The 19561-nt window shown below is 44.1% G+C and overlaps 2 protein-coding genes across 2 annotated transcripts in view; both read left to right on the top strand.

The window, feature by feature from the left end:
• Positions 1-19561, top strand: part of TSEN2 (tRNA splicing endonuclease subunit 2) — a 217187-nt gene that overhangs the window by 136347 nt on the left and 61279 nt on the right. The gene's annotated exons all lie outside the window — the stretch shown is intronic.
• The window catches only part of MKRN2 (makorin ring finger protein 2), a 62394-nt gene that overhangs the window by 41005 nt on the left and 1828 nt on the right, over positions 1-19561 (top strand). The window contains exons 2-6 of the mRNA XM_066351050.1: positions 2158-2286; positions 4299-4480; positions 6010-6311; positions 7946-8160; positions 8725-8835. Coding sequence (XP_066207147.1) covers positions 2158-2286; positions 4299-4480; positions 6010-6311; positions 7946-8160; positions 8725-8835 — 939 coding nt within the window. The remainder of the gene's footprint in view (positions 1-2157; positions 2287-4298; positions 4481-6009; positions 6312-7945; positions 8161-8724; positions 8836-19561) is intronic.

Raw genomic sequence — 19561 nt, 5'->3', positions numbered from 1 at the left:
ATCCAATATGTTTCATTTTATATGTTGTAGTTTTCATTTCTAGAAGTTCCATTTAGTTCTTTTTATATTTACTATTTCTCTCGATATTGTATCCATGTTTTCCTTTGAGTCCTTCAGCATATTGAGCATATTTATAATAGCTGTTTTTAAAGTCCTTGTCTACTGATTTCATCATTTATCATTCTTGTTACTGATTTTATTTTCTTGGTTTGGGTTGCATTTGCCTGCTTTTTGGCATGTCTGAGTACTTTTTGATTGGATGCCAAACATTGTGACTGTTTTTTAGCATTTGGATTTTGTCTTCCTTCAAAGAGTATTAAAGTGTATATTGACTGACAGTAAGTTATACCCTATATAGGATGTAACTAAAATACTCTTTACTTTAGGACTTGTTTACACTTAATTCCAAGGTCTGCCCCTCTGGGGTCTCTTTACCATTTGCTGAGTATTCAACCAGGTTTCTCTACTCTGGCTGGACAGAGTAAGAATGCTTCCCAGTTATTCCTTCCAGGTCAGAATTAGATTCTGTCTCAGTAGAGCTTTTTTTTTTTTTTTGAGAGGAGTGGAGATAATGAGGAGAGATAGAAGGAGGGGAGGAGCAGGAAGCATCAACTCCCATATTGATTTGAGGCAAGCCCAGGGTTTTGAACCAGTAACCTCAGCATTCCAGGTTGATGCTTTATCCACTCCAGCTTGATGCTTTATCCACTGTGCCAGCACAGGTCAAGAGGGAGATAGTGAGACAGACCAGGATCCCACATGTGCACCAACTGGGATCCACTTGGAAACCCCCTTGCCATCCCTCCCGCTGCTGGTCTGCGGTGATACTCAAATCAACTCAGCTATTTTTAGCGTCTGAGGCCAACACTTAAACCAATCAAATCATTGGCTATGAGAGGAGAAGAGGGAGAGAAGGGGGAGAGAAGCAGGTGTTTGCTTCTCTTAGGTGCCCTGACCGGGAATCAAACGTGGGATGTTTATATGCCGGGCCAGTGCTCTATATACTGAGCAAACTGGCCAGGGCCAGGAACATTCTTGTATATATGTTTTAGTGCTATACTATTGTATTTGATCCTCACCACAACCCACTGAAGTAGGTAGTGTGATTTTCGTTTTGTAGATATGGATACGGAGGCCCAGGGAAGTGGCAGGGCTCAATCTTGGGCTCAGATCTCTTTGACTCCATTATAGTCACACCCTGTAATCTCCATGAGAAACAGGGAGCAATTTTTCAGAGATTTTTCTTAATTATGAGAACACATTTTACACATGTAACATCTCAAATCAAAAGACTATATATCATTTTTTTTAAGTGAGAGGAGGGGAGGCGGAGACCACGATCTACCTGCCAAGCCCACTAGGGGTGATGCTCTGCCCTTCTGGGGCCCTTGCTCTGTTGCAGCTGGAGCCATTTTTTAGCACCTGAAGTGGAGGCCATGGAACCATCTCGTTCCAATCGAGCCATGGCTGCGGGAGGGGAGGAGAAGAGAGAGGGGTGGAGAAGCAGACTGGTGTTTCTCTGTGTGCCCTGACTGGGAATTAAACACGGGACATCCACATGCTGGGCTGACGTTACACCACTGAACCGACCGGCCAGGACCAAGAAGCTATTTCTTAAAATAGAAATTTATGGGATCAGCCTGACCAGGTGGTGGTACAGTGGATAGAGCATCAGACTGGGACACAGAGGACCCAGGTTCAAAACCCTGAGGTTGCTGGTTTGAGCCCAAAGGTCACTGGCTTGAAGCCCAAGGTCACTGGCTTGAGCAAGGGGTCACTCACAGTGCTGTATCCCCCCAGTCAGGGCACATATGAGAAAGCAATCAATGAACGACTAAGGTGCCACAACAAAGAATTGATTCTTCTCATCTCTTCTTCCTATCTGTTCCTCTCTCTGTCTCTCCCCCCCCCCCCTCTCTCTCTCTTTGTTTCTCTCACTTAAAAAAAAATTTATGGGATCATTTTCTGAAGAAACTCGCATTGAATTAGTTGTGTGTCTAAAATTACTATGTCTTAGAATCAAGGAAGTATAGCTCCATTGCCAAATAGAGCTTTGATATATGCATAATAGATATTTGTATACTAGGTTCAAAAATATGGTGATTCTATACAGCAAAATGTGCTTCTAAAAGTTTATGCCTCTGCTTGTCTCTTCAGGTATTTTATGCATGGTGTGTGTCGGGAAGGAAATCAGTGCCTGTTCTCACATGACTTGGCTAACAGCAAGCCATCCACCATCTGCAAGTACTATCAGAAGGGCTACTGTGCATATGGAGCTCGTTGCAGGCAAGAACCCCCGCCACTTCCCCCTGCTGTTACACTGAGCTGAATAGGGGATTCAGATCCATCATGTGGAGCATGGGTCTTGATGAGGGGAAATTTTAAATTTAAAAGTAATATAACATTACAAACAGTATGGCAGATCATTTTGAAACCTCAATTTCAGTACCCAAAAACTAATTTTTCATAGTCACTTTTCTGACCTTATTCTTTTTTTTTTTTTTGTATTTTTCTGAAGTTGGAAACGGGGAGGCAGTCAGACAGACTCCCGCATGCGCCCAACCGGGATCCACCCGGCACACCCACCAGGGGGCGATGCTCTGCCCACCTGGGGCGTCGCCCTGTTGCAACCAGAGCCACTCTAGCGCCTGAGGCAGAGGCCACAGAGCCATCCTCAGCGCCCAGGCCGACTTTGCTCCAATGGAGCCTTGTTCTGCGGGAGGGGAAGAGAGAGACAGAGAAGGAGAGGGGGAGGGGTGGAGAAGCAGATGGGCGCTTCTCCTGTGTGCCCTGGCCGGGAATCGAACCTGGGACTCCTGCACGTCAGGCCGACGCTCTACCACTGAGCCAACTGGCCAGGGCCTCTGACCTTATTCTTACGAGTCTCTAGTTATAAAATTGCCCACAATATATATAGTGTGTCTGTAAAGTCATGGTGCACTTTTGACCAGTCATAGGAAAGCAACAAAAGACTATAGAAATGTGAAATCTGCACCAAATAAAAGGGAAACTCTCCTAGTTTCATACCTATTCAGTGCAGTTCGATGTGGGCTCACGCACAGATTTTTTAGGGCTCCTTAGGTAGCTATCCCATATAGCCTCTACAGACTCATCACTGACTGATGGCCTATCAGAACGGGGTTTCTCCACCAAACTGCCGGTTTCCTTCAACTGCTTATCCCACTGAGTAAATGTTATTCCTATGTGGTGGCGCTTCGTTATAAACGTGCCGATATTCACGTTGCACTTTGGTCACGGATTCGAATTTAGCGAGCCACAGAACTTTCCTCTGTACTGTCCACATCTCGACTGGCATGGCCGTGGGTTGCTCCGCTGTATACACGGTGTTACCTCATCATCTGCACATGCGCACATGCTGCCACATCATCCTACAGAAACTGGGAGGGTTTTCCTTTTATTTGGTGCAGATTTCACATTTCTTTCGTCTTTTGTTACTTTCCTGTGACTGGTCAAAGTGCACCATGACTTTATGGACACACTGTATATAAGATTTTGTATCTTGCTTTTTTCTCTACTTAACATGCCATAAGCTTTTTTTCTGTGCTGCTACTTTATCTCCTAACTGTAGTTTTATAATGTTTCATAATGTTAACAGACCATCATTTTATTAACTTTGCCTTGATTAGAAATTTAAGTGGCTTCCAGTTTTGCTCTGTGTACCCTGCAGTGAGCATTTTTATGCAGAGTGTTCCTTTTTACCGCTGATACCTGTAGGCAACTTTAAAACTTCTAAACAGGGAAATATTGCCAAAGCCTATACCTGTCCTTTTGTAGTAAAGAGCTGTGTTGTCCTTTCCTGGGCGCAGAGCTCCCTTCAGTCCTTCCTCTGGCTGCCTAGGGGACAGTGGGAGTTGGCACACCTTGCCCTCCTGCTGCCACTGGGTGCCCCAGAGAGACAGCCCAGGAAAGGCTGGTCTCCAGCTGTTGCATTGGCCATTATTAACATTGTGGGGACTCCTGCCCAAAGGATCACTGAATTGGGTGTCGGGAGATTTTAGTTGAACATCTGTCTGGAATTTTCAGGGTTTCTCTGTGTGGTCTGGGGTGGTATGTCCCATTCAAGTTCTACAAGGACACTGAAGTGGAGGTGATAGACAACAATGTACCTACCACTCACTTGAATTGCCAGGCAGATCTTACTACTTGAAAAGCTTTTTATCGATTAAAATATGGAGAAAATGGTTTCATTCTCCATCTCTGCAAATGGAGAAGTAAGGACAGTCTACATCTGGCCAGTGTGGTGTGTCCATAATGCATCTGCTGTGTGTTTTGTTTAGATACGATCACACGAGGCCCCCTGCTGCAGGTGGTGGTGCTGTGGGCTCCGTGCCCTACAGTGTGCCCTCCCTGGGTTTCCACAGTCCTCACCCTCCTTCCGACCTCACTGCACCTATTGTGAAAACTAACTTACACGAGCCTGGGAAGCCTGAGAAGAGAACGTTGGTACTTAGAGACCGAAGTGAGTGAGCAGAATCCTTTTGTTACCTCTTTTTGAAAAGCAATCTGGTCTTGTTCTTCATGTTCCCTTCTGGTCTTCTCTTGACAAGAGGACTGCTAACCTAATTAATACCCCTCCAAGCTGTCTGAATGTAGAGACGTCAGATCTGCCCTGAGAATGGGTTTCATTTGGCTGCAGAGTATTCGGATGACGAATTTGGCCTTTTGCCTAGGACTGGGCTGAGCCCCACCTTTGGCCCAGCAATGTGCAAACACTGACATTTTTGTCAGTGTGTAACTGCTCTCTGCATAGGGTGGTTGCATAGTTCTGAGAAGCACCAAACTCCATTTCAAAGCTACATATTTTGATAAAGAGTGTGTATCACTGTTTGACCTCTAGGTAAGTTCATAGTCTTATTCTTTTTGGTAATAGAATAACATGTTGGGGTTTGTGGAGTGGTCTATCCCCTGGAACAGGGCTTAGGGAGGAAGGCTACAAATCATAAAAGTTGTTTTTATTGGTTGGCCCTCAGCAGGTGAAGGGATTTCTACTTTTTGTAATTGTTGGGCATAAGATAGGCAGATTCCATCCTGAGCAAACAGGGGTTTGATCCAGTTTAATATGTCTTTTTCTTTTGTATTTTTTTCTGAAGCTGGAAACGGGGAGAGACAGACAGACTCCCGCATGCGCCCGACCGGGATCCACCCGGCACGGGGACGACGCTCTGCCCACCAGGGGGCGACGCTCTGCCCCCCAGGGGGCGATGCTCTGCCCCTCCGGGGCGTCGCTCTGTTGCGACCAGAGCCACTCTAGCGCCTGGGGCAGAGGCCAAGGAGCCATCCCCAGCGCCCAGGCCATCTTTGCTCCAATGGAGCCTCGCTGTGGGAGGGGAAGAGAGAGACAGAGAGGAAGGAGAGGGAAAGGGGTAGAGAAGCAGATGGGCGCTTCTCCTGTGTTCCCTGGCCGGGAATCGAACCCAGGACTTCTGCACGCCAGGCCGACGCTCTACCACTGAGCCAACCGGCCAGGGCCAATATGTCTTTTCTAAAAACATCAGAAGTGTGTGTGATGGGAAGGGAAGGGAAGGGGTCCAGGTGTGAGAAAGGGGGACCACAGGGCAATTCACCATTGACCACAGGACCTAAAGACTCACTCCAGATTTTTAGTAATTCTAGTTCATCTTAAAACGATAGGTAACTTGACTGGTATAAAGGAAACCACTATATTCTATTGACCATGTTCTAAGTTCTCTTTGATTTTTATATTTTTATATATACACATTTTGGTGTTAATTGGTCCAAATGTTGACATTTTCATGCTTGGTATTTTTAAATAGCAACTTGAGTGTGTTGTGGGGTTTTTTTTGTATATCGTCTGTTTTTACTATTTCCTATGTTCCAAATTATGTTTTTTAGTTTTTTCCTATATGCCCCCAAGAGTGAAATTCCCAAGGTCAGAGTTGCTTAATCTGTTAGGTTTTGACTGGTAGCAGCTCACCAAATGGTTGGGTCAGTTTTCATGTATGTGTGTGCTCTGTGTTTTGTATTAAGATCTCTCTGGCATGGCTGAAGAAAAGTCTTGTTCAAGTGTGGTGAGTAATCCAGGAGGCAGTGACCCCCAGAATAGCCCAGAGATGAAGCCGCATTCCTACCTAGATGCAATCAGGAGCGGCCTGGATTACTTAGAAGCCAGCAGCTCCTACAGCAGTGAGCAGCAGCTGTGCCCCTATGCCGCCGCCGGGGAGTGCCGATTTGGAGATGCTTGTGTCTACCTGCATGGGGAAATGTGTGAAATCTGTAGGTTACAAGTCCTGCACCCCTTCGACCCTGAGCAAAGGAAAGCTCATGAGAAGGTAAGGTTACAAGCCTTTGTATGAACTTGTTTTAAGAAATTTGAACCTGACCAGGTAATAGTGCAGTGGATAGAGCATCAGACTGGGATGCAGAGGATTCAGGTTCGAAACTCTAAGGTCACTGGCTTGAGCATGGGATCATAAACATGACCCCATGGTCGCTGGCTTAAGCCCAAAGGTCACTGGCTTGAAGCCCAGGATTACTGGCTTGAGCAAGGGGTCACTCACTCTGCTGTAGCCCTCCCCCCCAGTCAAGGCACATTTGAAAGCAATCAATGAACAACTAAGGTGCCGCAACCAAGATTTGATGCTTCTCATCTCTCTCCCTTCCTGTCTGTCTCTCTGTCCTCTCTATCTCTGTTTCTGTCACACACAAAAAAAAGAAATTTGAAATATAATAAGTGACAAAATTGTTGATATTTCTGCAAGCATATGTCTGCCAATAATACCTGCATTATGTATCTGGCATACCCTATTTTCAAGTCCTTGTTCCTATTGTCATTTGACAATTCTTGATTATTTAGAATAAAGAAAAAAGGAGAGACAGCAGAAACATAAAGCTATGCAAAGTTCAGAGAATAAATCTAGCTCAAGAGCTGTCTCTTTCTCTCTCTCTCTCTCTCTCTCTCTCTCTCTCTCTCTCTCACACACACACACACACACACACACACACACACACACACACACACACTCCTTTCTCTCTAGGCTTACATATCATTGTGGCTGCAATCATCCAGGCTGAGAACTTGAGGAGCCCAAATCATAGAATCTGAGGAGCCAAGTATTGGAAGGGACCTTTCAGGTCATTAGATCCCAGTGTTTAGGAGGCACTGCCTCACTTGGACCAAGACTCTGTGCTTGGTTCAGAGCCCTGATGATGGATAAGAGAGAAGGGGAGAAGCCCTCAGCTACAGTGTAGAACCTGTAAGGGGAGCTCGAGGTATGTGCGTGTTGTCTGCCACCATCCGTTGTCTTCCCTAGGGGATGTTCCAGTGAGTGCAGAGTTAGAGCTTCCCTCTTCGCCCAGGTGCGTTGAGGTCTTTGTGCTGTGCATGTTGATTTATCTCATCTGTGTCCAGTGTGAGCTCCCAAGGGAAAGGCCTAGGTCTCCATACCCTTCATGGACACTAATGCCTGATATCAGTGCTATATATCACCTGCTTACTGAATAAATCAATTCATTAAATAATTTATTTTCTTGGAAAAGTGGTGCTGTACACCTCTGACTCTGGACTGCCATCCTCGTGTTTCAAGTTAAAGATTATTCGGCATCTCTGGTATCAGTTAGTTCAATGGGGAAGGCTGGTGTCCAGAGGAACCAGGAGACGAGGGTACTAGTTCTTGTGAACTGTGATCCTACAGTGGTCCTCTAGCCTTTGGGACCTCCATGGTCTCAGCTCTAAATTGGAGGTGACCATATCATGCTAGGAAAACCACGGGGCTGGGCCAGTGATGGCTTGAAGTCCTTTTTGTGGTCTGAGAGTTTTGTGTCCTTAATCCAGATTGTGGGGCCCTGCCTAAAGAAGCCACAGTTCGGGTTGTGTCTGTTCCTGATCTGGGTGTGCAGTGTGGCTGTCGGCTACTCCCCAGCAGCCTAGAACTTAAGGTTTCCCTCCTCCCTCTCTGTACTTCAGATCTGCATGTCAACATTCGAACATGAGATGGAAAAGGCCTTTGCCTTCCAGGCAAGTCAGGACAAAGTGTGCAGTATCTGCATGGAAGTGATCCTTGAGAAGGCATCTGCTTCAGAGAGGAGATTTGGGATTCTCTCCAACTGCAATCACACATACTGCTTGTCCTGCATTCGACAGTGGAGGTGTGCCAAGCAGTTTGAGAACCCAATCATTAAGTAAGTACCGCAAGAAGTCTTAGCTATAGAAGTGGGGGAGAAAGTTTGATTTGGGACCTTCTTCCATCCACTCTCACTGAAGTGCTCCCTGTCCTCCAGAGGCATTTCAGTGCGGAACATAGCTGGTGAGTGCTGGCACTTGGGAGTGTGAACTTGGGCACATCACTACCCTTCCTGAGCCCAAGTGCCTTTTTCTTTAAAATATGGTAACAGTTCCTGCCATGCTTCAGGGTTTTGGAGGGACGCTCAGCAGGGATCATCTGTGTGAGAAGGTTTGACTCCAGTACTAACAACTGTTTCATTGTGGCTTTGATTTAAATTTCCCTGGTAACTAATGATATGGTACATCTTTTTCTGTATTTTTTGACCATTTTGGAGAAATGCCTACTCAAATACTTTGCCCATTTTAAAATTAAGTGGTCATTTTATTGTTGACAGAAACATTTTTAATAAATATGGTTTGGTTAGGAAACATCTGGAATAGTCATGCATTTGGGCAAGGGGTGTAGTGTGCACAGGATTTATAACTTAATCTCTTTTATACTAACCTGATTCTTATTTTAGGTCTTGTCCAGAATGCCGTGTGATATCCGAGTTTGTAATTCCAAGTGTGTATTGGGTAGAAGATCAGAATAAAAAGAATGAGTTGATTGAAGCTTTCAAACAGGGAATGGGGTAAGTGCTTTGAGCTTGCACGTGGCCCAGGTGCCTGCCTTGGCTCTTACTGGGGTCTTTGCCATCACCTGCAGAGCCTTCCCTTCCCTCCCAAGAATGTGGTCTTGGGGGCCTGAGGCCACTCAGAGTCCGTTCCCTCTCTCAGGCATCATGCTGAGCTCTGAAGATGCAGAGATCCAAAGCAAATGTGCAGTGAACTTGTTAGTTTCTTTTTTCTTTTTCTAAATTTTTTTAAATAGAGAGAGGGACAGACAGGAAGGGAGAGAGATGGGAAGCATCAGCTCATAGTTGTGGCACCTTAGTTATTCATTGATTGCTTCTCATATGTAGCTTAACTGCGGGGCTCCAGCCAAGCTCGTGACCTCTTGCTCAAGCCAGCAATCTTTGGGCTCAAGCCAGCAATCATGGGGTCATGTCTATGATCCCACGCTCAAGCTGGTGACCCTGTGCTCAAGCCAGCGACCTTGGGGTTTCGAACCTGGGTCCTCCGCATCCCATGCTGACACTCTGTCCACTAAACTTGTTAGTTTCTAAGCTAAGCAGTATTCCCTAGAAATCCTGTTTCTGGTGCTGAGGTCAGTTTGTCATCTGTGATCATTTATTCAACAGATAGCAATCAAGGAGCTATATGAATGGCCTTTTCTAGTTTTGGGGGTACAGCATGAAACAAATCAGACAAAATGAAGGAAAAGAAATAAGAATGATAAGAAACTAAAAAGAAGGCCCTGGCAGGTTGGCTCAGCGGTAGAGCATCGGCTTGGCCTGTGGAAGTCCCGGGTTCGATTCCCATTCAGAGCACGCAGGAGAAGCACCCATCTGCTTCTCCACCCTTCCCCCTTTCCTTCTTCTCTTTTTCTCTTTCTTCCCTTCCCACAGCCAAGGCTCCATTGGAGCAAAGTTGGCCCAGGCGCTGAGGATGGCTCTGTGGCCTCCACCTCAGGCGCTAGAATGGTTTCGATTGCAGTAGAGCAACGGCCCAGATGGGCAGAGCACTGCCACCTGGTGGGCATGTGGATCCTGGCCAAGTGGATCCTGGTCGGGCGCATGCGGGAGTCTGACTGACTGCCTCCTCGCTTCTAACTTCAGAAAAATACAAACAAACAAACAAACTAAAAGACAAATAAGGAAAAAATATATTAAATCAGACGAAATGAAGGAAAATAAATAATAATAAGAAACAAAAAAGATAAATAAGGAAAAAATATATTAAATGTAAGCAAGGCTAAAGAGTGAAATATGGTCACCAGAAATGGGGGACAGGAAAGTAAGGGGGTTGCAGTTTTAGTGTGGGAGATCAGAGAATGCATCAGCGAGGTGACATTTAAGCAAACACCTAGAGGAGATGAGAAAAGCCATAATACAAATGAGAAGAACATTTTAGATGGAATAGTCACGTCTGAGGCTGAAGTGTGTCTGTCTTGTTTGAAGAACAGCAAGAAGTGGCTGAGTAAGAGGAGAAATTGGGGAGAGTGCTGGAGACGAGGGCTCTGGGCAGGACAAGAGGCAAATTGTGTAGAGCTTTGCAGATCATTGGGTGGGCTAGGCTTTTTATTCAGATGAGACAGGAATTTTGATCAGAGATTATATGATCTGATTGATATTCTGAAAGAACCCCTCTGGCTGATACATTGAGAATATATACTGCTCACAAAAATTAGGGGATATTTCAAAATGAATATGAAGTGATAAAATATCCCCTAATTTTTGTGAGCAGTATATTTGAAAGAGGAGGCTAAGGTGGAAATAAGGAGACTAGTTAGAGTATTGTAATAATCCAGGCAAGATGTGACAGTGGTTTGGACCAGGGTAATAGGTATGGGGATGGTGAGAGGTGTTTGGATTCTGGATATGTGTAGAAGAATTGCTGACGGGTTGGATATGGTATAGGTGTGAGAGCAAACAGGTGTAGGATTCAAATTTCACTTCCAGCATTACTACTTTTCATTTTTTTGCTGCACTTCCATCTTTGTGGACTGTTTTCCTTTTTCTTTTTTTTTTTTTTTTTTTTGAGAGAGAGGGACAGACAGGGAGGGAAAGAGATGAGAAGCATCAGCTCATAGTTGCTGCACCTTAGTTGTTCATTGATTGCTTTCTCATATGTGCTTTGTCGGGCTTCAGCTGAGTCAGTGACCCCTTACTCAAGCCAGCAACATTGGGGTCATGTTTATGATCCCATACTCAGGCCGGTGACCCTGCGCTCAAGCTGGCAACCTCAGGATTTCAAACCTGGGTCTCTGCATCCCCAGTCCAACGCTCTATCCACTCTGCCACCGCCTGGTCAGGCTCCTCTTTCAATTAACCTTTTTTTTTTTTTTTTGTATTTTTCTGAAGCTGGAAACGGGGAGGCAGTCAGACCGACTCCTGCATGCGCCCGACCGGGATTCACCTGGCATGCCCACCAGGGGGCGATGTTCTGCTGCAATCAGAGCCATTCTAGCACCTGAGGCAGAGGCCACAGAGCCATCCTCAGCGCCCGGGCAAACCTCGCTCCAGTGGAGCCTTGGCTGCTGGAGGGGAAGAGAGAGACAGAGAGGAAGGAGAGGGGGAGGGGTGGAGAAGCAGATGGGCATTTCTCTTGTGTGCCCTGGCTGGGAATCGAACCCGGGACTCCTGCACGCCAGGCCAACGCTCCACCACTGAGCCAACCGGCCAGGGCCTCAATTATCCATTTTTATAAAATGTCCTGTGGGTTTATCAGTGGGAGACAAGTAGGCAATACAGCTACATTGAATAACAGATGCACAGTGACTTTGGAAGAAAGTCACATGATTGGTCACTGACTATAGTGCACATTTGTTATTTATAGTGATGTGGACTGAGGAGGTAGCAGCAGTGTTTTTACATAATTCCATTACAGTTAATGTATCATGGTAATTGAAATTTGAACTGTGTTGTTAAAGAATGTGGTATTTAGCCAAACCATGGTAGATTCGTTTCCTGGTGCTACTGTAACAAATTACCACAAACTGGTGGCTTAAAATGATAGAAATTTAGTTTCTTACAGTTCTGAAGGTTGGAATTCCAAAATCAAGGTACGGGCAGGATTGGTTCCTTCTGGAGGCTGAGGGAGCATTGTTCCTTACCTTTATACCAGCCTCTAGAGGCGGTTCTTGGCCTTCCTTGGCAGGGGGCAGCATAACTCCAATCTTTTTATACAGAGAAGGGCAAAGTAGGTTCACAGTTGTGAGTAGGTGAAACAGAGTTTATTCTTGTGTTACTTTATATTAATTATTGTATTCTTTTCCATAGAACTGTAAGCCTACTTCAGCCCCACCCTGTATCCTTCCCTGTGTCTTTCTCCCCCTTCTGTCTCTGGTAAGAACAAGTGTGACTGGTTTAGGACCCTCCCGTTTATCCAGGATGATCTCATCTTGAGATCCATAACTTCATTTGCAAAGATCCTTTTTCCAAATAAGTCACATTTACAGGTCCCAGGTCTTAGGGTTTATCTTTTTGAGGTCTGCTCTTTGACTCGGTCCTGGTGTCTTAGTCCATTCTGGCTGCTGTAACAAAATATCACAGATTGGGCAGCTTATAAACAACAGAAAATTCCCCCCCACACACACAGTTCTGGAGGCTGGGAAGTCCAAGATCAAGATGCCAACATGGTTTGAGTCCACTGAGGACCCACTTCCTGCTTTGTAGCTGGTGCCTTCTTACTATGTCCTTACTGTGTGGAAGGTGCAAGGGAGCTCTCTGGTGTCTCTTTTATAAGAACACTAATCCCCTTCCATGAGGGGTCTACACTCTTGACTTAATCACCTTGTAAAGGACCCACGTCCTTATGCTAGCGTATCAACTTTAGGGTTATACAAACATGCAAACTATAGCACAATAACTGAAATTAAGCATATCAGAACTGTGCAAAGCAAAGGCTGCCTGGTTACCGTATCTATGCTGTTTCTAGCTCTTGGCTATTCTGAATATTTCTTAGAATTCCATGTTAACTTACAGCTTTTTGGCTTACCTCTTTCCTTTTTTAATGATTTTTCTTAGAGCTACAATATACTCAATTTTTTCATAGAATTAATATTTGTGCTGTCTTATAGTATGCAATTACCTCATTACCTTCTTTTGCACTACAGATATAATGCATATACATTATATTTACGTACATTAGAACCCCACAAGGTAACAATGTAATTTTTAAAATTCCAGCTCTATTGAGGTATAATTGACAAAATTGTAAGCATTTAAAGTATACATCATGGTGATTGGATGGATATATGTTGTAAAAGGATCCCCCCCCCATTTAGTTAATCTACTCACTTTTTTTAAGTGAGAGTATTTGTTCTACTCTGATAGCAAATATCAATTATATATGGTGTTATCAACTATAAGCACCATGTTTTACATTATATTCTTATTCATCTCATAGCTGAAAGCTTATGTTCAAGTCTTGTAGTCAAGTCTTTTTATTTTTGTGTATGGTGCAAAAGAAGCATCCAATTTCATTTTTTGCATGTGGCTGTCCAGTTTTCTCAACACTATTGAAGAAACTGTTTTTTCCACACTGTATATTCTTGGCTCCTTTGTCATAGATTAGTTAACCATATATGTGTGAGTTTATTTCTGAGCTCTCTATTCTGTTCCATTGATCTGTATGTCTGCTTTTATGCTAGTACTATACCATTTAGATTACCATAGCTTTGTAGTATAGCTTGAAATCAGGATGTGCAGCCTCCAGCTTTGTTCTTCCTCAAGATTGTTCTGGCTATTTGGATCTTTGTGGGTCCATACAAATTTTAGGATTGTTTGTTCTATTTCTGTGAAAAATACCGTTGGAATTTTATTTTTTTATTTTTTTGCATTTTTCCGAAGTTAGAAGCAGGGAGGCAGTCAGACATCCTCCCACATGTGCCCGACTGGGATCTACCCGGCATGCCCACCAGGGGCTGATGCTCTGCCCATCTGGGGCATCGCTCTGTTGTGGCCAGAGCCATTCTAGCACCTGAGGCGGAGGCCATGGAGCCATCCTCAGTGCCCAGGCCAACTTTGCTCCAATGGAGCCTTGGCTATGGGAGGGGAAGAGATAGAGAGGAAAGAGAGGGGGAAGGGTAGAGAAGCAAATGGGTGCTTCTCCTGTGTGCCCTGACTGGGAATTGAACCTGGGACTTCCACATGCCGGGCCAATGCTCTATGGCTGAGCCAACCGACCAGGGCCCCTTTGGAATTTTAATAGGGATTTTACTGAATCTATAAAACCTAACAAATAGAAATTGCTTTGAGTAGTACAAACATTTTAACAATGTCTTCTAAAGCATGATCACCTGGTATCTTTCTATTTATTTGGGTCTTTATTTCATTAGTGTCGTAATAGTTTTCAGTGTACAAGTCTGTCACCTCAGCTAAATTTATTTCTAGATATTTTCTTCTTTTTGATGCCATTATAAATAGATTTTTTTTAATTTCTCTCTTAGATAGTTCATGTTACTACAATATATAGCAAGACAACTGATATTTGTATGTTGTATATACCCTGCAACTTTACTGTTGTAATGAATGAGTATAATATTTTATATACATTAGAACCCTGCAAGGTACTGATATGCCTTTTTGCCTTTAACTAATGTATATGTTCCCTGGCCCGTGGTGGTGCAGTGGGTAAAGCATCGACATGGAATGCTCAGGTCACTGGTTCAAAACCCCAGGCTTGTCTGGTCAAGGCACATGTGAGAAGCAGCTACTATGAGTTGATGCTTCCCTCCTTTTCCCCCTTTCTGTTTCTCTCTCTCCTCTCAAAACAAACAAAAATACCAATTTAAAAATATGTATGTTCTTTTAAAGAGGAAAAATAGTTGTTTAGCCCTGGCCGGTTGGCTCAGCGGTAGAGCGTCGGCCTAGCGTGCGGAGGACCCGGGTTCGATTCCCGGCCAGGGCACATAGGAGAAGCGCCCATTTGCTTCTCCACCCCTCCGCCGCGCCTTCCTCTCTGTCTCTCTCTTCCCCTCCCGCAGCCAAGGCTCCATTGGAGCAAAGATGGCCCGGGCGCTGGGGATGGCTCTGTGGCCTCTGCCCTAGGCGCTAGAGTGGCTCTGGTCGCAACATGGCGACGCCCAGGATGGGCAGAGCATCGCCCCCTGGTGGACAGAGCATCGCCCCTGGTGGGCGTGCCGGGTGGATCCCGGTCGGGCGCATGCGGGAGTCTGTCTGACTGTCTCTCCCTGTTTCCAGCTTCAGAAAAATGCAAAAAAAAAAAAAAAAAAAAAAAAATAGTTGTTTATCCCTAGGGCATTGGAAATATTAACTATCTTTCTTTGGTATATAATTCCTTCCAAGTGATACAATTTCCCTTCAGCCTCAAGAACTGCTTTGAGCATTTTATTGATCTGCTGATGATGAATTCTTTTTTGTTTATCAGAAATAGCTTCTTTTCACCCTGATCTGTGGTAGCACAGTGGATAAAGCATGGACCTGGAACACTGAGGTCACTGATTTGAAACCTCGAGCTTGCCCGGTCAAGTCACATACGAGAAGCATTTATGAGTTGGTGCTTTCCACCCCTCTGCCCCCTGCATTTCTCTCTGTCCACTCCTGTAATCAGTAAATACTCTCTTTTGAAAAAAGAGCTTCTTTTCATTCTTAAAGGATATTTTCAAAAAATACATAGGGTAGGCAAAAGTAGGTTTACAGTTGTGAGTACACAAATGTTTGTTCTTGTATTAAGTATTGTATTTTCCACATGAATAACTATAAACCTACTTACCCCACTCTTTTTTGATCTGATTGGTCTGCCTTCTCTTTCAGTGAATAGAGTTCTAGTTTAATAGCTTGTTTCTTTCTTTTCTTTTAGCACTTTGCAGTTGTTCCGTTATAGTCAGGCCTTTACCAGCCTCTCCCTGTGCCCCCGCCCCAGCCTCTAGCAACCACTTTTCTACTGTTTCTGTGAATTTGACTTTTGTTTTTAAAGATTCCACATGTAAGTAGTACCGTACAGTATTTGTCTTTCTCTCTTATTCCACTTAGCATAATACTCTCAAGGTCCATCCATCTTGTCACAAAATGACAGGATTTCATTTTTTTCTCATGGTTGAATAACATTTCATTGTATATTTATTTCTGTACTTGATTATTGTGAACAATGCTGCAGTGAACATTGTGGTGCAGATATCTAATGGGTGTGAGGTGATAACTCATTGTGATTTTGATTTGTATTTTCCTGATTAGTGATGTGGATGGAGTACCTTTTCATGTACCTGTTGGCCATTCATATGTCTTTGGGGAAAATGTCTGTTAACTTCCTCTGCCCATCTTTAAATAGATTGTTCTTGTTGTTGCTGCTGAGTTGTATGAGTTCTTTATATATATATTCTGTATATTAACCCCTTATTAGATACATAATTTGCAAATATTTTGTCCCATTCAGTAGGCTGTCTTTTCATTTTGTTGATGATTTCCTTAGCTGTGCAGAAGCTTTTAGTTTGTGTTAATCCCACTTGTTCTTTTGCCTTGTTGCCTTTGCTTTAGGTGTTAAATCCAAAAAGATTATTGGCAAGACCAGTGTCTAGGAGCTTAATAGTTATTGGTAATTCAGATTGTAATTATGTTGTTTTTTTCTGGGGTTGCTTTTAATATTTTCTCTTGGGTTGCAGTAGTTATGTATTTTGCCCAGGGCTGGTTTTCTTCATACTATACTGCTCAATGTTCAAATCTGTAAGTTTGTCATTTACCAAATTTGGGGAAATTTTGATTATTGAATATTTTCTCTACCTCCTGGGACTTTTGGATATTGTCCAACAAGTCTCAGGCTTTTTGTTTTTCATCCCTCCGTGTTCATCATTTTGAATACATTTCTAGTAGCTGCTTTGAAACCCTTGTCATCCTGAAGTTGGTCTCTGGATTCTTTGCATGTTAAGTCATTTGGATTGTAGCATAGTTATTGTTAGGTTGTTACGTTCTATGAAGTATTTTATAATGATGTAGAAAACAGCTTAAAGTGTTGATGTTTTTGTCTTACTAGGCAGGTAAATCGTTCAGACTCAAACTCTTGGGCAGCAGATGAAAACTCAGTTCTTTTATCCTAGCTGAGTTGCCTTCAGCCTGAAGCATTGATGCATTATGGGTCAGAGACCTGGGTAGAGCTTCTGTACAGAATTTGGAGCACTGCTTCTCAGGCCCTTTTCTTTGTGGGATTGCTTCCTCACTTTCCAGTGGCTGATTTCTTCCAGCTTTGTCTTTTGGTTTTTCAGGCCAGAAAGACTGTGTTTTTCTATGGCAGTTTCAGCTACCCTGGATAGACACACCCAATTTTGCCTTGCTCTTGGCCGAAACCTTTTTTTCCCTGTGGGACAGAGACAGGAACATTGAGTTGTTCCTGTGTGTGCCTTGACCATTGATTGAACTGGCATCCTCTGCACTTTGGGATGAAGCTCCAACCGAGGTATCCAGCCAGGGCTTAGTTTTTATTTATTGATTTTTTTAGAGATAGAGGGGAGGGAGAAAGGAAGCATTCATTTTTGTTCTACTCAGTCATTCATTGATTGGTTGTTTCCAGTGTGTACCCTGACTAGGGATCGAACTTGCAACTTTTTCATTTTGGGAAGATGCTGTAAAGACTGAGCTAACTGGCCAGGGCCAGAAAACTATTTTTTCTATAAAGATAACTTCCCTCTTTGCCATTCCATTCTTGCAGGTGTCTGATCTCTTGAAGAATCCTGCTGCTTTTCATTCTCTAGTGCCTTCAAGGCTTTTAAAAATGTTTGTATTTTTAGTAATTTGCAGGAGGGTCAGGTCTAAGAGGAGCTTATTAAAAGCAGAACTGTTACTTTTTTTAATGGTTCCTTTAAGTTGCATTTTAATTACTAAACGTTTGGTATTTTTTCTCATGTGATGTTATCATGTGTCCACCAGAGGGCAGGAGTGGCAAGGCAGAGGGGTTTGCTGTGGGAAGGAGCTCTGCTGGGGTAGTCCAAAAATTCTCCTGTTGTTTAGATCTTTCCTGGCTGTAGTGTCCATTAATGATGGAGTTTTTATGCGTTCCGCATTTACTGAGCACCCACTAAAGGCCAGGCACCTTCAAGCTAAGTGCCAACGGGGGCTAGAGATTAGTAAAAATAATTTCATGGGGAAATTGCAAAAGGGCAATTATGTTACAGGTTTTCTAGTGACAAATTTTTTTTTTTTTTTTTTACAGAGAGAGAGAGAGGGATAGACAGGGACAGACAGACAGGAACGGAGAGAGATGAGAAGCATCAATCATTAGTTTTTCATTGAGTGTTGCAACAACTGAGTTCATTGACTGCTTTCTCATATGTGCCTTGACAGTGGGCCTTCAGCAGACCGAGTAACCCCTTGCTTGAGCCAGCGACCTTGGGCTCAAGCTGGTGAGCTTTTGCTCAAACCAGATGAGCCCACGCTCAAGCTGGCGACCTCAGGGTCTTGAACCTGGGTCTTCCGCATCCCAGTTCGATGCTCTATCCACTGCGCCACCGCCTGGTCAGGCTAGTGACAAATTCTTCATGAGAGGCCAAGCCAGGTGTCACAACAGAGAACACACTTGGATCCACCTGAGTGGGAGTGTCAGGAAAAACAGTGAAAGTATGAATAGCCTCTTCATGTGTGTTGGGGCTGGGTGCGGGTGCAGGATGGTATGAATTTTGTTGTTTGTGGAGCAGTGGGAGTAGTCACTGAGGTTGAAAGAGGGATGTAGAAGGATGTGGTAGGGACAGACCAATCAAGTCTGGGGGCAAAATAGGTGATCCAGTGTTTGGAGATGCTCCTCTGTGTTAGTGTGAAGAGGATGGCGTTACTAAGGGCTTCAACAGTGTGAGAACTGAAAGGACAGGTCGGTTTGGGAGGTGCTCTGCCAGCAGAAGTAACAGTTGTGAGAGTGAACGGGAGGCTTTTGTCCTTGGTGACCAGATAAGGCTGGGGAAGAAAATTATATTTGGGGTGGAGACTAGAGAATAATTGAATCAGATGAGTTTATTAAAGCCTATGTCCAACAGACTAGTAAGAACACATCGTTTGAGCAGTCATCTGAAGATCTGCTCAGAACCTTAGAAGCAAGGGTACCATGGGAGGTGTCTGGTTCACACCTCTGCTAATCCACCCACCAGCCGTCTATGCTGGAATCATATCTGGTGGGAGTGGTCTCGATTTGGTTGTGATTTTCTTCAGGAGCAGGGGTTCTTAGCAGAGGGGAGGAAAATCTTTAAACTTTTTGATACCTGTATTTTGTAGACTTGTATTTTGTGCATTTAAATACACTGTTCTGAGAAAGTTTGTAGCATCTAGTTAAAGAATTCCTGTTTCAGAGGGTGGAGGACCAAAGAAAACTGGAATGAGACCTGTTAACTTAGGCAACTGCTAAAATTCACTACTTTCCCTGTGATGCCTAAGTCAAGGCTTTCTGTGGTCACCTTGACATCATTGCTGACCCAGAGGGAAACTTCCTTGGGTGGAGTGCCTATTGTGGACTGAGTAGGAACTGGGGCAAAGAGCCCAGGTTCATTACCTTGGAGCTCATGACAGTTGGCCCAGAAGCAAGAATGATCAAGCCCACATTCCCTGTGGCCTTTTTGGAGTAGTGGAGGCTCAAAACTGCAGTGCAGGTTAAGTTCTGTGTGAGGCCGTATGTCACAGTGGGAATACTACCCAGGTAGGAATTCAGCGTCCCAATCTTTGAGCTTCAGCTTCTGGAACAACATGAAGTTGACCCAGTTCTGGCATCATAGGCAGGAATGGAGGAAGGCAGTGGTTCATCTGGACCCTAGATTTCTCCCAC

The sequence above is a fragment of the Saccopteryx leptura genome, chromosome 10 (genome assembly GCF_036850995.1).
Source record: "Saccopteryx leptura isolate mSacLep1 chromosome 10, mSacLep1_pri_phased_curated, whole genome shotgun sequence".
NCBI classification, from domain to species: domain Eukaryota; kingdom Metazoa; phylum Chordata; class Mammalia; order Chiroptera; family Emballonuridae; genus Saccopteryx; species Saccopteryx leptura.
This window is presented reverse-complemented; position numbering and strand designations above follow the sequence as displayed.